Raw genomic sequence first — 19,792 nt, 5'->3', positions numbered from 1 at the left:
ATATTTTAACTTTACTGCAAATTTATTTGACGATACCAATTTGTAATGCGTCAGGCGAGTGGTCTTTTTCGGCTTTAAAAAGAATAGAAACATATTTAAGGTCAAATTTGGGTCAAGAAAACCTAGACGCATTATCACTATTGTATATGAGACTGAAGAACTGGAGAAACTGAATTGTAATAATATTATATGGCAGTTTGCGAATGCCAAGTCAAGAAAAAAAGTGATCTAATTTTTGTCTTGATGTATTTTTTAGAATATTTTTATTGCTTGTCATGTGTTGTTTTGTGGAACTTCCTATTTTTTATTTATGTTTTTAAATGTATTTTTTGGATTTTTTTTTACATTTGCTATTCTTCTTGCTTGTTAAACAAATATTTTTTGGATTTTACAATAAACCTTTATATATAGTTAATGCATGTGGTTTCTTGTTAAAAACTGACAACGAATAGCAATGAAGGGGGCCCCTAAACCTGCAGCGCCCAGGGCCCGAAATTAGGTTAAACCGGTAGCGGTACTGTCTTTGGGGTATTGTTATGCATTGAGTATTTAAAATAAAAACATGAAATGTATTTAAAATGAAGAATTTGTGTACGGTAAATGTTTTATTAAGTTGCTCATATTACGTACATATGTTTCAATACATACATATGTTTTTATTACGAATTTTAGATGATGATTTACTTTATTTTTTATGAAATTTTAACCTTCAACGAACACCCACCACTGGCAACCCATTGTTATTTTTGACGTGACCGCCATGTTTCTGGTGACAAACAAACAACAAACCAAAAACTGGCTTCACTTTTGGAACGTGTGTGTTAAATGGGTGTTACCCGTCCTCTCTTTTTTCCTTGTCTAAGATTCTACCAAATCACACAACACTTTTTTCTATGTTCGCCAGATGTGTACGCGCCTTTAATTAAATAAGTGCAGCTCCCAGCTGGCAGCTGCTAGCTCGCTGCTCGGCTCGGATGAGGCTCGCTCTGCCTGCTCACTGGCATAGTGGATAGTGGCAGGCAAACGCCAAAACAAAAAAGTAAATAGTAAAAAGACCAAAAGTGAAAAAGCAAAAATCATAGAGCAAAATACAACCACAAATTGAAATTGGCTAATAAAATCAATTTTAATAATATGGAAACAAATCAAGAAGCTGGTGTGAAAACTTGTAAAGTAGAAACAGATATTGAGCCATTTGATGGTTCCTTAGTAAAGTATATTGATAGTGTGAAGACTTGTAAAATAGAAACAGATATTGAGACATGTGATGATTCCTTGGATGGCTTCAAAATTGAAATCAAGGAAGAGCCCAAAAGAGAATGTGCATCCGAAGATGAAGCATTTGATTATTTAGACTTAAAAGAATTCCCCCTAAAAACTGAAGCAGAACAAGATGATGAATATAAATTGACACTATTTGAAGAAAACCAAACAACAAATGAAGAAAGTAAGTAAATAACATTACATAATTCTTACAATAACATGATTGATAGATCTAATTATATTTTGAGGAAGTTCCTTATTAAAATAAAGGTTAGAGAGTACATATTATAGAAGTATAAGTAGTATTTGAAGTTGATTTTAACCTTTCACTGCTAATATCTGGTCTCACAGACAGAGAAAATACCTATCTCTCTAAAGCTGCTGTCACTGCATTAGCTGTTAACCATTGGCGAGTGCAATGAATATACATTTCATAGAATAAGCTTTTATATGAAACAGATGGTTAGGTTTATAAGCAGGCTTGTTGACAAGGGATGATGCAGGCGGTGGTAGTCCGTAGTCGCTGTCAGGTATGCACCGCCATAGCACCTACTCAGTTGGGACGCAAAATCCTATGCTAAAACTTTACAGGGCCATACCCTTCTATGAGATGTATATTCATTGGTGAGTGTACGGGAAAACGGATATATGTCGAAAAATATGCAAACTGAGCTAAGTACACCATATATTCCAAAAATGGATATTACACCTAGAGGAAAAGAGACATGTCATTCTACACAAATTTACCTGCGATTTTATATGTGTAAAATGATATAACTGACTAAAAGTGAAATTTTTGAAGAATTGGGGGCTTATGTATACTGATATGTCAAAATAAATGAAATATTCTGTGAATAGAGATATACACTCAGGTGCAAAAAAATCGATTAACTGAAAATTTTGTCATTTTTCATGTCTCGAATTTCCTAAAGCTGTTTATTTATTTATTTATTAACGGTTTCACCATTATTCAAAAAAAGTAATACAATAAATTATAAAATAGTTGACATAGTTAAATTCTAACATATACAATAAAATACAATATAAAACATATTAAAAATGATGTAACACCATAGACAAACTAAACATGATCAACACAATTTAACAATTGCCTAAAAGAATAAATTGAATTAAAAAATGGATCAACAGTATATGTGTTAAAGTGCCTAAGAGCTCTAGTCATCGGATCATTTCTACCATAATTAGTACGGTGATACTCAATATAGAATAAAGAAGGATTTCTTAAGTTGTAACTGGTGGTATTAATTCGGATTTCAGATAGTAATTCAGGACAGTTAACAAAGCCGTTAATTAGTTTATAGATAAAAAGCATCTCTAGTTTTATTCGTCTATTTACAAGAAGTGACAAATTCAAATGCTGAAGAACATCATTGTTGTTAAAATTATTGAGAATCTGCAATTTAAATCTAGCGTATCGAGCAAAATGTACTTGAATCTTCTCAATTAAGACTTTGTCAACCTCATAATAGGGAGACCAAATAATGGAAGCATACTCTAGGGATGATCGAACTATTGAACAATATAAAACTCGAAGAACGGGTACAGAAAAAACTTTTGTATTCCTTTTTACAAAACCTAGAGATCTGTTAGCATTAGTTAGATGATAGAACACGCAGGTGAGATTTAAAATTTAATTGTTTTTCAAAAGTTACTCCTAGATCTCTCATCTCATCAACTCTAGACAACACATTTATACCAATATTATATTCATACAGATCTGTAGTGTTAGTTTTTGAGAAACTAATAATATGACATTTGTCGATATTTAATAATAAGTTGTTGGAAATAGACCATTCATATACTTTATCCAAGTCATTTTGTAGAATTTTACTATCCAATAAGTTCTCTACAATGTGAAATAATTTTAAGTCATCAGCAAAGAGTAGAAGGTTAACATTTTCAATTACAGATAATAGATCATTGATAAAGATGTTAAATAATAATGGTCCACAATGTGAGCCTTGTGGTACTCCTGAATGAACCTGAATTTCATTAGATATATAACTGCCAATTTTAACACATTGTTGACGACCATAAAGAAAGCTCTTGAACCAGGTCACAATGCCATTCCCTAAACCAAGATTCTTCAACTTATAGGTATACGAGTAGGTCATGATTGACTCTATCGAAGGCTTTAGAGAAGTCTGTGTAAATACAATCAACTTGTAATCCCTTTTCAATAGCCTCTAATATAAAACTGTGATAACAAAGTAAATTTGTAACAGTAGATTTACTTGATTGAAAACCATGCTGTTGTGGTATAATTACATTTTTACATGCCCAATTTAAGTGACGAGTCACTAATTTATCCAACAATTTAGGTAATGTTGATTGTATGCATATACCCCTTCAGTTTTAAATATTTTGCCTATCACCTGATTTAAAAATTGGTGTAATAAAACTATCCTTCCAAAAATCAGGAATTTTTTCTGTTTCCAAAGACAAGTTAAACAAAGTAAATTTGCAACATTTAATTAAAAGAGCGGGGACACCATCTGGGCCAAATGAAGACTTGTTTTTTAATTGGTTAATACCTTCGAACACTTCAATAATACTTAGAGTTACCCTGTTCAAGTCAATTACATCAATAGAGGTAGTAGTTGGTAATGTTATTTTTTTATCTGAATATACTGTGCTAAAGTTTTCAGCAAAAAGGTTAACAACAGTTTGACCATCAGAACTACGTTCATCATTTAAAAACGTTGTATTGGAATAACCATTAGATTTACGTAAATTATTGACATATTTTTCCAAAAACAACTAGGATCGTTCTGAATATTTGTTTCAGTTTTAATCAAATAGTTTCTATAACAAATCTCACTCAGAGCTTTACATTGTAAGCGTAGTTAACTATTGAACAATATAAAACTCGAAGAACGGGTACAGAAAAAACTTTTGTATTCCTTTTTACAAAACCTAGAGATCTGTTAGCATTAGTTAGATGATAGAACACGCAGGTGAGATTTAAAATTTAATTGTTTTTCAAAAGTTACTCCTAGATCTCTCATCTCATCAACTCTAGACAACACATTTATACCAATATTATATTCATACAGATCTGTAGTGTTAGTTTTTGAGAAACTAATAATATGACATTTGTCGATATTTAATAATAAGTTGTTGGAAATAGACCATTCATATACTTTATCCAAGTCATTTTGTAGAATTTTACTATCCAATAAGTTCTCTACAATGTGAAATAATTTTAAGTCATCAGCAAAGAGTAGAAGGTTAACATTTTCAATTACAGATAATAGATCATTGATAAAGATGTTAAATAATAATGGTCCACAATGTGAGCCTTGTGGTACTCCTGAATGAACCTGAATTTCATTAGATATATAACTGCCAATTTTAACACATTGTTGACGACCATAAAGAAAGCTCTTGAACCAGGTCACAATGCCATTCCCTAAACCAAGATTCTTCAACTTATAGGTATACGAGTAGGTCATGATTGACTCTATCGAAGGCTTTAGAGAAGTCTGTGTAAATACAATCAACTTGTAATCCCTTTTCAATAGCCTCTAATATAAAACTGTGATAACAAAGTAAATTTGTAACAGTAGATTTACTTGATTGAAAACCATGCTGTTGTGGTATAATTACATTTTTACATGCCCAATTTAAGTGACGAGTCACTAATTTATCCAACAATTTAGGTAATGTTGATTGTATGCATATACCCCTTCAGTTTTAAATATTTTGCCTATCACCTGATTTAAAAATTGGTGTAATAAAACTATCCTTCCAAAAATCAGGAATTTTTTCTGTTTCCAAAGACAAGTTAAACAAAGTAAATTTGCAACATTTAATTAAAAGAGCGGGGACACCATCTGGGCCAAATGAAGACTTGTTTTTTAATTGGTTAATACCTTCGAACACTTCAATAATACTTAGAGTTACCCTGTTCAAGTCAATTACATCAATAGAGGTAGTAGTTGGTAATGTTATTTTTTTATCTGAATATACTGTGCTAAAGCTTTCAGCAAAAAGGTTAACAACAGTTTGACCATCAGAACTACGTTCATCATTTAAAAACGTTGTATTGGAATAACCATTAGATTTACGTAAATTATTGACATATTTTTCCAAAAACAACTAGGATCGTTCTGAATATTTGTTTCAGTTTTAATCAAATAGTTTCTATAACAAATCTCACTCAGAGCTTTACATTGTAAGCGTAGTTCACAAAATTTATGATAGTCAAAAGGATTAAGTGTTTGTATTGTTTGTGCTGCATTTTTTTCTTAAAAACCAAATTTTTTAATTCTCTTGTAAACCATACTGGAAAAGTTGATGTTTTATAAAGTTTCAGTGGTACAAATAAATGAATAGCCTCATAGATAATGCTGCAGAAGAATTGAATAGCCAAATTAATATCCTTGATATTATACATATATGACCAATTAATATGAGCAAGATAATTATTTATACCTATAAAATCAATATTCCTAAAATCATAGTAGAAAGTCTCAATTGGTAGTGATGAACTAGAGCTATGAGGAACTGTTACACGATAAGGTACATGGTGAAAGCTACTGTTAAATAGTATATTCGTTGCTTCAGTAATCTCACTACTCTTATGTGTATAAAGTAAGTCTAGAAAAACCCCACGTTTATAAACAAACTGTTGTCCGATTTAAGTGATTTTTTTACCATGTTATAGTCTTATTCATTAACAATATCGCTGTAATAATATTGTTGCTAGAGAGGTAAACTGTCATTGTAGACCAGGAGTACGAATCAAACTGTTTTTTTCTCAAAGTTCGCATCACCCTGTGGAACAGCGTTTATAAAATACTGAAATTAAAACCCAACTATAGCCTCAGGTTTTCTTAACATTCTGTTTTTAGATTCATTCGCTTATGTTGGATAATAAAAAATTTAGGTACTTTAACAACTGGCCATGTTTGTCATCAGTACAGGGTGTTTCGAAATAAGTACGGCAAACTTTAAGGGGTAATTTTACACATGAAAATAATGACAGTTTGCTATATAATCATATGTTCGCAAACGATTCGTTTCAAAGAAACGGGATGTTCAATTTTTTTTACAAACTGACGATTTATTTATTGCTTTAAAACCAGTTGAGATATGCAAGTCAAATTTGGTGGGTTTTAAGACGTAACCATTGCACATTTTTTGACATACAATTAAGAATTTTATATTCACCATTGGCGTGTATACAGGTAATATGAATACAGATAATATGATCGGTCATAATACATGTTTGCGCGCTAATGGTGAATATTAAATTCTTAATTGTGTGTCAAAAAATGTGCAATAACTACGTCTTAAAACCCACCAAATTTGATTTGCATATCTCAACTGGTTTTAAAGCAATAAATAAATCGTCAGTTTGAAAAAAAAATTGAACCCCGTATCTCGGAAACGAAGCGTTTGCGGACATATGATTATAAAGCAAACTGTCATTATTTTCATGTGTAAAATTACCCCTTATAGTTTGCCGCACTTATTTCGAAAAAGCCTGTACTGATGAAGTTGTTAAAGTACCTAACTTTTTTATTATCCAACATAAGCGAATGAATCTCAAAACAGAATGTTAAGAAAACCTTAGGCTATAGTTGGTTTTTAATTTCAGTATTTTATAAACGCTGTTCCACAGGGTGATGCGAACTTTGAGAAAAAAACAGTTTGATTCGTACACCTGGTCTACAATGGCAGTTTACCTGTCTAGTAACAATATTATTACAGTGATATTTTTTTTGTTTTATGGCGTAGACTTGGGTCTCAATTAGCCAGTCACAACTTTTTTGTTTTCTATTCATACATAAAGAAGGCAATGAGGTCCTTAGAGTTCCATAGCAAACTCTTCCACGGCTCTCTACTCAGTTCAAAAGCTGATATTGTGAATGAATAAGGCTATAACATGGTAAAAAATCACTTAAATCGGAAAAAAGGTTTAGGAAATTCGAGACATCAAAAATGACCAAATTTTCAGTAGATCGATTTTTTTGCACCCTAGTGTATGTTTGCATATGATCAAAAGCGTTCCAATTTTTTTCTGATTTGCGCTTGGGTTAATAGGTATGAGCCAACATAAATATTACATAATTTTGAACAATAATTGAATGACAGGATAATTAACAATAATAAATTACTAGTAATAATTATACAGTGTGTCCAATTAAGTCGGCATCATATGGGAAACTTTTTTATTTTTAGTTTTATCAAAAAAAGTTATTTTTTATAAAAAGTTGTGCATGGTCTAAAACTTAAAATACAACTCTCAGTTACCAATTTTTTTAAGCCGTATACGAGGTATGTCAAAAAATATGAATTTTACTCAAGAGTAAAGTAGGTTTATTTTTCACAATATTGAAATTTGTTGTAATGAAAATTTGTTTGGAATTAAGAACTATATTTTAATATGCAATTTCATCCTTCTAATTGAAAAAAAAATAGAATTTTTTTTATAGATAACCAACATTATTTTCAGTTATTTAAATTAAGATAACTATTTTATTATTAATTTTACGAAAAAAATGTATACCTTGTAAAAAGTTCTGCATGGTCAAAAGCCTTGAATACAACCATCTAATCAAATTTGAACAATTTTATACGAGGTATGTCAAATAAGATGAATTTCGATCAAGAATAAAGTACCTTTATAGTTCAAAATATTTCAATAAGAAGGATGTAATTACATATTGGAACATGATTTTTAGTTCTAAACAACTTTACATAATCACAATTTTCAATATTGGGAAAAATAACGGTATTTTATTTAAGTACTCTTAGCGAATTCATATTTTTTTTATACACCTCGTATAAAATTGACAACATTTGATATAACATGGTTGTATTTTAGGTTTTAGACCATGCAGAACATTAATAAATTAATAATAATAATTGAAATAACTGAAAATAATGTTGGTTATCCATAATTAAAAAACAAATTCAATTTTTTTTTCAGTTAGAAGGATGAAATTCCATATTAAAATATAGTTCTTAATTCTAAACAACTTTTAATTATAACAGTTTTTAATATTGTGAAAAATAAAGCTACTTTACTCTTGAGTAAAATTCATATTTTTTGACATACGTCGTATACGGCTAAAAAAAATTGATAACTGATGGTTGTATTTTAAGTTTAAGACCATACACAACTTTTTATAAAGAATAACTTTTTTTCATAAAACTAAGAATAAAAAAGTTTCCCATATGATGCCGACTTAATTGGACATAAATAAAAAATGTTTGGAAATAGAGGCATATGTTCTTGTTTTTTCAAAAAATATTCGATATACTCCATATTTACTACACAAAATGTGTTCTTGCATCAGAATTAAGTCATACACAGAAGTTAATATACATTTTATTGAAAAATAAAAGAGTATTGCATTTACTTACGTCACATAAATCACAAAAACCTGTTTTCCCAAAATTATACTTTTTTGGCATATATCCCTTTCCCCATACACCCGCCAATTATTGGGAACTTGCATAAAATTTTAAATTCGAAAAAATGTTATAAATCGCAACAGAACATAATTTAAAACATGTATAAAGTATTAAAAAGTTGTGTTTGGCTTTCGTTTGGCCCCTAAAGATGATTAAAAATTCAAATTAAAACAGGTGGCCCAAACGCGTCGTGACGTCATTCGTTTAAATTATGTTTACATTCTTCCAAAAAAGTAAACAAAATTTAAAATTAGACATTATAAAGGTCAGTAGAAAATACAGTTATGTAACCTCACAAGTGTTTTTGATCGTTTGAACTATTTTAAATGTCATTTAATAGTGTCAGTGTCAAAACGAATGCCAAACCTAATAGGAAACTTGCACATTTTTTTATTGCATTATTATTAATATTCAGTTTCCTTTAAAAATAAGATTTCCAAAATTTCACGCTTTAAAACCTCATAATAACAAGTACAAATTTAAAATCTATATATATTTTTTTGTTTTCTGGCCTTGGTTTAGAGAACCTTTAGTCAATTTAAAATACATAGTTCAAACGATCAAAAACACTTGTGAGGTTACATAACTGTATTTTCTACTGACGTTTATAATGTCTAATTTTAAATTCTGTTTACTTTTTTGGAAGAATGTAAACATAATTTAAACGAATGACGTCACGACGCGTTTTGAGCCACCTGTTTTAATTTGAATTTTTAATCATCTTTATTGGCCAAATGAAAGCCAAACAAAACTTTTTAATCTTTGATGCATGTTTTAAATTATGTTCTGTTGTGATTTATAACATTTTTTTCGAATTTAAAATTTTATGCAAGTTCCCTATTGTTCACATAACTCAACAAATTTTTGTTTTCCTGAAGACCAATCATTCTCATCTATAAAGATTTCCACCAAACCAATGCCATTGTTTTTCAAAAATGTTTACCATACATATAGTCATTGTCATACTTTATTGATCCTTTAAGGGGAACGGAATAAAACGCAAAATTTTGAGGCATGTCAAAATTGTCATGTGCGTTTAAATTTTTCAAAAATACTTATTAGTTTTCTCAGGATTCGAAAAAAATGAATTCATTTAAAACACATTGAAATTTTTGACATGCGTCAAAATTTTGCATTTTGCTCTGTTCCCCCTACAATTTCAGTATAAAAAAAACATCAACTTGTATAGTACCTACAATATTCACAGTGTAACAAAACTCACAAAACATAAGATTTATAAAATAACATTTTTTACAATTAAAATATGAAGCTACTGCAGTTTGTTCTCAAGATGTAGTCCAGAGAAATAAGATTTTTCTCGTGACACATCCTCCTCCAGGCCGAAACCAAATTTTTTGAGTAGTATGGACTAGTGATGTAACGAATATCGTTTTTTGAACATTCGCGAATACGAATGCGAATATCTAATAACGACATTCGCGAATGCGGATGCGAATGCGAATGTACAGTTTTTTTAATTTGTTTCTATTTTTGAAATGTTTTCTAAATTTATAATGAGAAGTTAATTGATATTTAGTGTAAATCAATCTGAATCTTAAGCTTTATTACATTATACCAAATAATAAAACAACGTGAAGCCTGATAATCTGATTAAACGAGGGAACGATAAATACCCTTTTTAAGGGGTTCCCCGAGGTTTACCTTTTCTTTAATAAAAAAAGATGACAAAGAGAATAGATTTTGGTTTTATTAAATCTAACTTTATTTTCAAATTATTTTCTCCCTGATATTCATATTCGCAAAACATTCGCACAAATTTTGCGAATGCGAACGTGAATGCGAATATGCAAAAAGATGCGGATATTCGCGAATGCGAATACGAATATTCGTTACATCACTAGTATGGACATCTATATTAATAACCTTTATGTTTCCTGCAGCCGATTTTGATGATATACAATAAACAAATGAAGATAAAAACCGGTAAATTTTCGCATTTTTCGTCTATAACCAAAAAGTTAAGCATTTTAAACAAATTCGAGAGTAAGAAACTCATAAATCGTCTAAAAAATTTCAATATGGCGTTCGCTGAATATGTCTATCCGTATTGGTTGCTTAGAAAATTGCAAACTAAATCATAAATTTTGAGTTTTTATAAATATCCATAACTTATGTAAAAATTAACTTAGAACGTTCTTATTACAGGAATTGCTGAGACTTCTGGTGCTTAAATTATATTTTTAAATTTCAAAGCAATTGGTCAAATAGTTTTACTACAAGAAGAACATTTATACTATTGACTTAATTAAAATAAAATGACAAAAAGTCATTTTAAACAGTGTAAAATTATTTTGCAAAAACACGTCGATTTTTTGCTTACCTACTTATAAACAATTAGAATAACTTTTTAACCGTTACCCGTAGAAAAATTATTTTTTCATATTTGGAAATTACTGGAAAATACTGAATTTTTATACATATTTTGAAAGAAAAACAATTGTCCTAGGACAATTAGGGACGAAGTTAGTCACCCCTTTTTTTAATTCACATGTTTTTGCAAAATAATTTTGCAGTATTTAGAATTATTTTTTGTCATTTTTTTTTTGTTAATTAAATTAATAGTATAAATCTTCTTCTTTCATAAACTATCCAAAGTATTAATGTAACTTTGTCATTTTCTGATTTATAGCGTTACAAAAAAAATTAATTTGGGATAAACAAATTAAATACCTTTTAAACTAGTTGACCAATTGCTTTGAAATTTAGGGTATGATTTAAGCACCAGAAGTAAATTTAAATTTTAAATAGGCTTAGATAATAAAATTGTAAAAATATCACACAAAATTGAAAAATGTATCCATTAATATATTATAACACTCTGTAAATTTAGATAATAAGTAGGCTTAGATATTAACTTAAAATTGTTATTGTAATACCATACAAAAAAACACAAATAGTCTGGCTAATTGGCTCTGTCAAAGCCAATAATAAGATGAATATTTATAAAAACTCAAAATTTATGATTTATTTTGCAATTTTCTAAGCAACCAATAAGGATAGACATATTCAGCGAACGCCATATTGAAGTTTTTTATACGGTTTATGATTTTCTCACTCTCTTTGTTTAAAATACTTAACTTTTTAGTTATAGACGAAAAAAGCGAAAATTTGCCGTTTTTTGATCTTCATTTGTTTTAACTATATATATCATCAAAATCGGCTGCAGGAAACATATAGGTTATTAATATAGATGTTCATACTACTCAAAAAATTTGGTTTCGGCCTGGAGGGGGTTGTGTCACCAACAGGATATTTTTTTTCCTTATTTCTCTGAACTAATATTCATTTATAGAATAATAGGCTTTTTATGAGTAAATGTTTAACATTATTTTATTAATTTCTTGTACTGTTTTTGGTAAATGATTGTATAAAGTCAGTCCCATATATCTGAAAGAATTTTGAAATCACGATGTTCTGTGTTTAGGAATTCGTAAAGATTCAGCACTTCTTGTATTATAATAGTGATTGTCTGAATTTACTGGATATGTGCGGCTGTAATTTTGAATATTTTTTCGAGATATTTGGCACACGTATTCGTAATATAATAAAGAATGGCGGTACAGAGCCCAATTTGAAAAATATATTAATATGTGGAAATTACTCTGTAATTAAATACAATATTAAAAAAACGAGCCTGTACCGCCATTAAGAAGAACAAAAAAATATACTTTCTTCAGATAAACTTTTTTATCCGATGCCTAGATTTTGTGCCATTTTCGAACTGCTAAAATTTTTTATTTCATTAGTCATTTCATTGATATGATATATTATATAAAAGTAAATTTAATTAATTATATTTTGCTTGTAGTAGTGCATTTTAATAATTAATTTTATTTACTACATACAATCGTTTACCTTTTAATAACATAACCTTAATATTACTTTTTCTTCTTATAATTTTTTTGTTAATTAAAAGTGCGAAAAATGTTGCCGAGCGATGAAACCAGTATTTTACATGTAGGAATAAACTTTGAAAGGTCAACTTGGCATATAATTTTACTTTATTTATTATATCCTTTTTTGAACAATCATTTTTCTGATTGAAATGAATGTCGATAACGAATCACGTAATATGTTAACCCAGGTACAGTGGAACCTCAATAAGTCGGATTAATCGGGACCGCGGCCGATCCGGGTTATCGAAAATCCCGGAGCACACTAGTTCGCTGCCGTGGTCAAAAACCCTTTTAATTATATACTAGTTCGCTCCCATGGTTAAGCGGGTTAAAAGTTATTTACTAAGTTCTAGGAGAATAATTAATATCGGCAAAATTGGTTCTGTGGTTTTTGTATTTTATATAGAAATTATATAAAATATTATTTGTTACATATTTATTTACAAGACAGTTGAATTAGATTATTTGTATAATATTAACTTCATTTTGGTCCCTATTTTGAAAAATCTTAGTAAGACATTTTATTAGAAATTTTGATTTCTAATGGCCGGAGCGAATTTACCTGTGACCCTTTTCTGTTGGGTATTAAAATCTGACTGCCGGAGCGAACTAGTATATGCCCGAAAATCCAGGTTAGGCTGTGAATATGGTAAAAATTAATAAAACGCGGTATACTTACTTACAGATAAACTCCATTATAATTGCAACAACATGAAATACATATGCACAGTACATCTAAAAATCTAAATTACATACAGTTGTATACAGTACCTATTGTTTATTTATTGGCAAAAAACTCGGTCAAAGTGAAAAAAATGTTTGTTTTGTCTGATGAAAATCAGTCCGGGTTAGCTGGACTTCCGGGTTAACGGAGGCCGACTTATAGGGGTTCTGCTGTACTAAAGTACCAAACGGGCGACACGCTAGGAAAATATTCCAACAATGCATCGCAGATTAGTGATGTTGAAAAAGTAACTATTCGTTACAAAGTACTCGTTACTTACGAATACCGAAAGTAACGATTGCTATACAGAGAGGCAAATCGTTACTTTGATTACTCTGATTACTTCGTACCAATCCTATCAGAGCGAGTACATATTTGAATATTGTATCTACAATCGGTTGATATCGGAATCGGGCCGGTATTCCACGAGTGTTCGGTATCAGTACAGTTAACTAAAATTGTATCTATGAAGGGAAAGGCTATGAAGAGTTTTACAGGATTAAAGGGTGCTGAGAAGTAGCTGAAACAGAGGGAGGTATATCATTTAACAAAGCATGCACCCAGAAACAGATGTCGAGGTAAATAATTCACAGAATTTCACAATTCCTTTGAAAATAAAAATGCAACACATTAGATTTTAATAATAATAAATACGTACACACTATTCTTATCAGGCTTTTCTATTGAAAACTTTTTCCTGTTTCACTATTTCCCTAAAAATCATTTATTTTTTCCTAAATGCCTTGATCTATGTGTATTTTATTATTGTGATCCAAAAATCTAAAATAATATCTACCATTCTTAAGCGTTAACGCCCTTCGGTAGGGATCTATGGAGGAGTATCACCAAGCCGCAAGCCCTTATCCCTTGCCGTACCGCTCCTCCATAGGCCGATCAGACGCTAGTTTATTCCAGACCAAGCCGTAGACTACTGAGTTTTATATTACGGCGCGCGGCGTTGGCCTTTTATTAATTTCATGACCTAGCTGAGGCTCGAACTAGCGATCGCAAATCGCAAATCCACTAAACTTGTCGATCGACTGCGCCTCAGCTAACTAGACCGACTAAAATAATACTGCCTGGGCCAAAACAATTAGAATAATTTATAAAAAATTCTTGTTTAATTATTAATTAGTCTGGACAAAATTATGTCGGGCACCCCTTGTTTTAATATTTTTTTACATAATATCCATTAAATAGATCGGTGAAGGTCGTTGTTATATCGGATCTTATACTTAAAATACTGAGAAATGCGATTCTCGATATGATTACCGGTACTCAAATACAAAAGTAATCAGTAATCAAAGTATCCTTCTTCTTCTTCACGTGCCATATCAGAATTATCCGACGTTGGCGATCACCATTGCGAAGGCTTCTCGATCTTCTGCAATATGGAATAGTTGTCCTGCATTTGATATCCGAGACCATTCACGAATGTTTTTTAACCAAGAAACTTGTTTTCTTCCTACACCTCTACGGCCCTCTATTTTGCCTTTAAGGATTAGTTGTAATATTTTATATATCGACTTCCCCTCACTATATGTCCCAGATAAAACATTTTTCGATGTTTAACAGTCTTTAGAAGTTCTCTATCTTTGTTGACCTTCCTTAGTACTTCTTCATTAGTTTTTCTTGCTGTCCAGGGTATCTTCAGCATCCGTCTATGAATCCACATTTCCAATGCTTCAATTCTGTTCATAATCGATACTTTTAGCGTCCACACTTCTGCACTATACAAAAGTACGGACCAAACATAGCACTTGACCATTCTTTGTCTTAGTTCTAAACTGAGATGATTATTGCAAAGAAATTACTTCATTTTCGTAAAAGTAGTTTTAGTCATTGCTATTCTACGTTTTATTTCTATGTCTGGATCTAGTTGGTCCGTTATCACAGTTCCCAGATATGTCATTTTGTGAACTTTCTCAACTTGGACTCCGTTTAATTGAAGCTTTGCATCGGGATGTGGGTCACGACTAAACACTAAAAATTTGGTTTTGTTTGAGTTTATTTTAATGCCCATTTCCTCTCCTACCTCGTGAATACGATCAAGCAGAATTTGGAGACCTTCAATATTATCTGACAGAATTACTGTATCGTCTGCATATCTTATCACATTAAGTAGTTCTCCGTTGATTTTTATTCCATATGGCTGTCTCTCAAGTGCCTTTTTAAATAACTGGTCCGAGTAAACATTAAACAATGTTGGTGACAAAATGCAACCTTGTCTGACGCCTCGTTGTATGGAGATTTCATCGGTGTAGTTATCTCCAATTTTGACCGTAGCAGTTTGATTCCAGTACAAATTTTTAATGACACGAATATCTTTGTCATCTATTCCGATATTTTTCAGTATTTGCATTAATTTTACATGCTGTACTTTATCGAATGCCTTTTCGAAGTCCACGAAACATGCAAATACATCTTTTCTTTGATCACGGCACTTTTGTAATAGGATGTTAAGCGCAAAAAGTGCCTCCCTGGTACCCATAGCATTTCTAAAACCAAATTGGGTATCTTTGAGATCTTCTTCGCATTTGCGTCTAGTTCTGTTGTGAAGTATTCTTAGGAAAATCTTAAGAGTGTGACTGATTAGGCTAATTAATCGATATTCTGAGCATTTTCTCGCATTGTGTTTTTTAGGTATTGCGACAAAGATGGATTTGAGCCAACCTGTGGGAATCACTCCGGTGTTATATATTGAATTAAAAAGTCTTACTACTACTTTTATGTTATCATCCTCTATTAGTTTCAGCAACTCAGTTGGTGTATCATCTGGACCACAAGCTTTTCTAATTTTAGCACTATTTATAGCGTGTTCTACTTCGCATTTCATAATTTCTGGGCCGTCAGTACAGTTTTGGTAGAATTCGGTAATATTATTCCTATCATCTTCAAACAACTCTGATATATACAGTTGCCATTCTTTTCTTATTTCGTGCTCATTTACAATAATTTTGTTATTATTGTCAACGCGCACAGAGGGAACTCGTTTTTTAAATATGTTACTTACTTCTTTTAGTTTTTTGTGCACATTAAACAAGTCGTGTCTAGATATCACATCCTCCATTTCTTCGCACCTTTCTCTCATCCATTTTTCTTTGGCTAATTTGATCTCCTTTTTTATTCTTCTCTGCAGGTGTCTATATTCTGTTTCATTAGATTTGATCAGTCGTCGTTGTTCCATCAATTTCAAGATGTCGTCTGTCATCCATTTATTTTTCTTGATTAAGTTTTTTCTATAATCATTGTTTGTGGAGATTTCGTTAACTTGATTTTTAAATTCACTCCATATTTCTTCTGGATCTTCTAGTTGTTCTCCGATGTTTTTTTATTCTATTGTTAAATTCTTTTTTAATGTTATGTTTTATGTTTATATCGTCAAAGTTAGGTACATTGGTTTTTGGTTTTTGTTTCTGAATTCGTTTTAACCTTAGTTTAATATCTGCTACAAGTGGTTGATGATCAGATCCAATATCTGCCCCAGGAAATGTAGTGACTTTTTTGACGGCATTTCGGAAACGCTCATTTACAAGTATATAGTCTCCTACTATATATGTCAAAGTATCCTACTAATACTAATATAAAATATGTACTTAGAAATGCGATTCTTGATATGATTACCGGTACCGACCGGTACTCTAATACAAAAGTAATCAAAGTAACGAATACTGTAAATGATTACTTTATACAAAAGTAACGATTTATAAGGAATACTCGAAATTAACTATAATCAACATCACTATCGCAGATTACCCATATGAAACGCTATCATTTTGTACTCTAATAAATTAATACAGAGTATGGTTTAAAACAAAAATGAAAATAATCGGTTTCGTTTTGATTCAAATCGAGTCAGCCATCTTCTGACACCGTGTTTCGGGGTTTACCCTTTATCAAAGAGGCTTTGCAATAAGACTGATTATGGTTAGATTGACCTCTAACGGGGAACGATAAAATGAGTGAAGCATACTACGGTGTAAATATTTGAATCTTTATACCGTCTTCTCGGTTCGTTTTGATTCAAATCATTCTTCTTGCAAATCGTCTTTGATACAGGGTAGACCCCGAAACTGGGTGGCAGGCGATGGCAAGAGACTCGATTTGAATCAAAATGAAACCGATTATGTTCATTTTTAATCATTTTTCTGCTCCAGTAAAATGTTTATAGTTCGTTTGCATTTTAGGTGGTTCCCAAGAGGAGAATCGAATGGAAATCAAGGAAATGTCACATTCATCTCATGAAGTAACAGCTCAACATACTGAAGGAAAAATATTAAATAAAAATAAGAAAGTTGCGGGTGGACACAGACCTTACAACTGTGAAATTTGTTTAAAGCAGTTTCGTCATGCATCACATTTGAAGGTTCATATGAGAATACACACTGGCAAGAAGCATTACAAGTGTGAAATTTGCTTAAAGCAATTTTCTCGAAGGGCTTGTTTACCTCGACATATGAAAATTCACACTGGAGAAAAACCTTCCCAGTGTGAAATTTGTTTAAAGCAGTTTATCCAAAAGAGTAATTTGGAAAGACATTTGAGATTGCACACTGGGGAACAGCCTTACAAGTGTGAAATATGTTTTAAGAAATTTACTAAATCAGAGAGTTTGAAAAAGCATTTGAGAGTGCACACTGGAGAAGAGAATTACAAATGTGAAATTTGTTTTAAGAAATTTACTGTACCACACAATTTGAAAAGGCATTTGAGAGTCCACACTGGCGAAAAGCCTAACAAGTGTGAAATTTGTTTTAAGCAGTTTAGTCATTCATATGATTTGAAAAAACATTTGCGAGTGCACACTGGAGAAGAACCTTACAAGTGTGAAATTTGTTTTAAAAAGTTTATTGAATCAGGAAAATTGAAAAGGCATTTGAGAGTGCACACTGGAGAAAAGCCTTATAAGTGCAAAATTTGTTTAAAGCAGTTTTCTCAGAAAAGTCATTTGAATACACATTTGAAATTTCACACCGGGGAAAAGTTTTACAAGTGTGAAAGTTGTTTTAAGCAATTTAGTCATTCATCTGATTTGAAGAAACATTTGCGAGTGCACACTGGAGAAAAGCCTTATAAGTGTGAAATTTGTTTTAAGAATTTTACTGAATCAGGAAGTTTGAAAAAGCATTTGAGATTGCATTCTGGAGAAACACCTTACAAGTGTGAAATTTGTTTTAAGCAATTTAGCCAATCATATGATTTGAAAAAACATTTGCGAGTGCACACTGGAGAAAAGCCTTACAAGTGTGACATTTGTTTTAAGGGATTTACTGAATCAGGAAGTTTGAAAAGGCATTTGAGAGTGCACACTGGAGAAAAGCCTTATAAGTGTGGACGTTGCCCTAAGGAATATACTAAATCAGAAAATCTGAAAAAGCATTTGATAGTGCACACTGAAGAAAAGCCTTAAAAGTGTGAAATTTGTTTGAACCAGTTTACTAGTTACAAGTAATTTGAAATCACATTTGAAAGTGCACACTGGAGAAAAGCCTTAAGTATGGTGTTAAATGTTTTTAAAACAATTGAGTATTAAAATCATTTGAAGGCACATTCGAGAAAAACATTTGGGAACACATACTTAAGAAAAACTTAAGATGTGTGAAACTTATTTCAGAATTTGGCATCATTTAAGAAGTATCTGAATGTGACAAAGGCTGTCCTCAAAGACAAATAACATTTTCTCTAATCCAAGCTAAACTAGAGGCTCTATTAAATAATAATACTAATAATCTCATTATTGTAATTATTGTCTGTTAGATTTTGTATAATATACACATATTATGTGAATAGATAAACTGTGTCAATATTAAATAATTTAAATAAGTATATACTTAAAAGAATATGGAAGTAAGTGTTTTTATTTAACCCTAGAAAGATAATCATATTTTGATGTACATAAAAGATAATCATGCGTAAAATTGACACATGTCAGTATTTCAAGGTTTATACGTCAATAATTAGAATAAACTGTACGTTTTTCTATAGTTACATACATTTACAAATAATAAATAATACAAGTAATTTATTTATATGTATTATATTTATTTGGTAAAAATAAATTAAAAATTAAACTTCTATTATAAATTCACAAAATTTGGGAACATTATTTTTTACTATATTAATGACATTTTGTATTATAAAATAAATAATAAACATGTATTATATATAATAGGAACATATAGTTACATAAAAATAATATAATGATTATTATATAAATCAAAATCTAATCCAGAAAGTGGGGGTGGATAGGTCACACACTCCGAAAAGATAGTTCCAGTATTGCAAAAACTGCCCTAGAGTGGAATCCCCAAGTAAAAAGAAAAAGAGGTCGCCCAGCACAAACTTGGAGAAGATCCATCATGGACGAGATAAGAAGTCAAGGAAAGTCTTGGAATGAGGTGAAGGCCCTAGCGCAAAATAGAACCAGATGGCGCGTTTT

General features: G+C 30.9%; 1 protein-coding gene across 1 annotated transcript; it reads left to right on the top strand.

Annotated features, from left to right (window-relative positions):
• The first annotated feature begins 435 nt into the window (after nucleotides 1-435).
• LOC126887523 (zinc finger protein 501-like) lies at nucleotides 436-19,174 on the top strand. The gene is made up of 2 exons (XM_050655153.1): nucleotides 436-1,447; nucleotides 17,541-19,174. The coding sequence occupies exons 1-2, from the start codon at nucleotides 1,135-1,137 to the stop codon at nucleotides 18,761-18,763; spliced, it is 1,536 nt and encodes a 511-aa protein (XP_050511110.1). The 5' UTR covers nucleotides 436-1,134; the 3' UTR covers nucleotides 18,764-19,174.
• The last annotated feature ends 618 nt before the right edge of the window (nucleotides 19,175-19,792 follow it).

This window comes from Diabrotica virgifera, chromosome 6 (genome assembly GCF_917563875.1).
Source record: "Diabrotica virgifera virgifera chromosome 6, PGI_DIABVI_V3a".
Classification (NCBI taxonomy): domain Eukaryota; kingdom Metazoa; phylum Arthropoda; class Insecta; order Coleoptera; family Chrysomelidae; genus Diabrotica; species Diabrotica virgifera.
The sequence above is the reverse complement of the archived record's forward strand: the minus strand, read 5'-3'. Positions and strand labels throughout refer to the sequence as shown.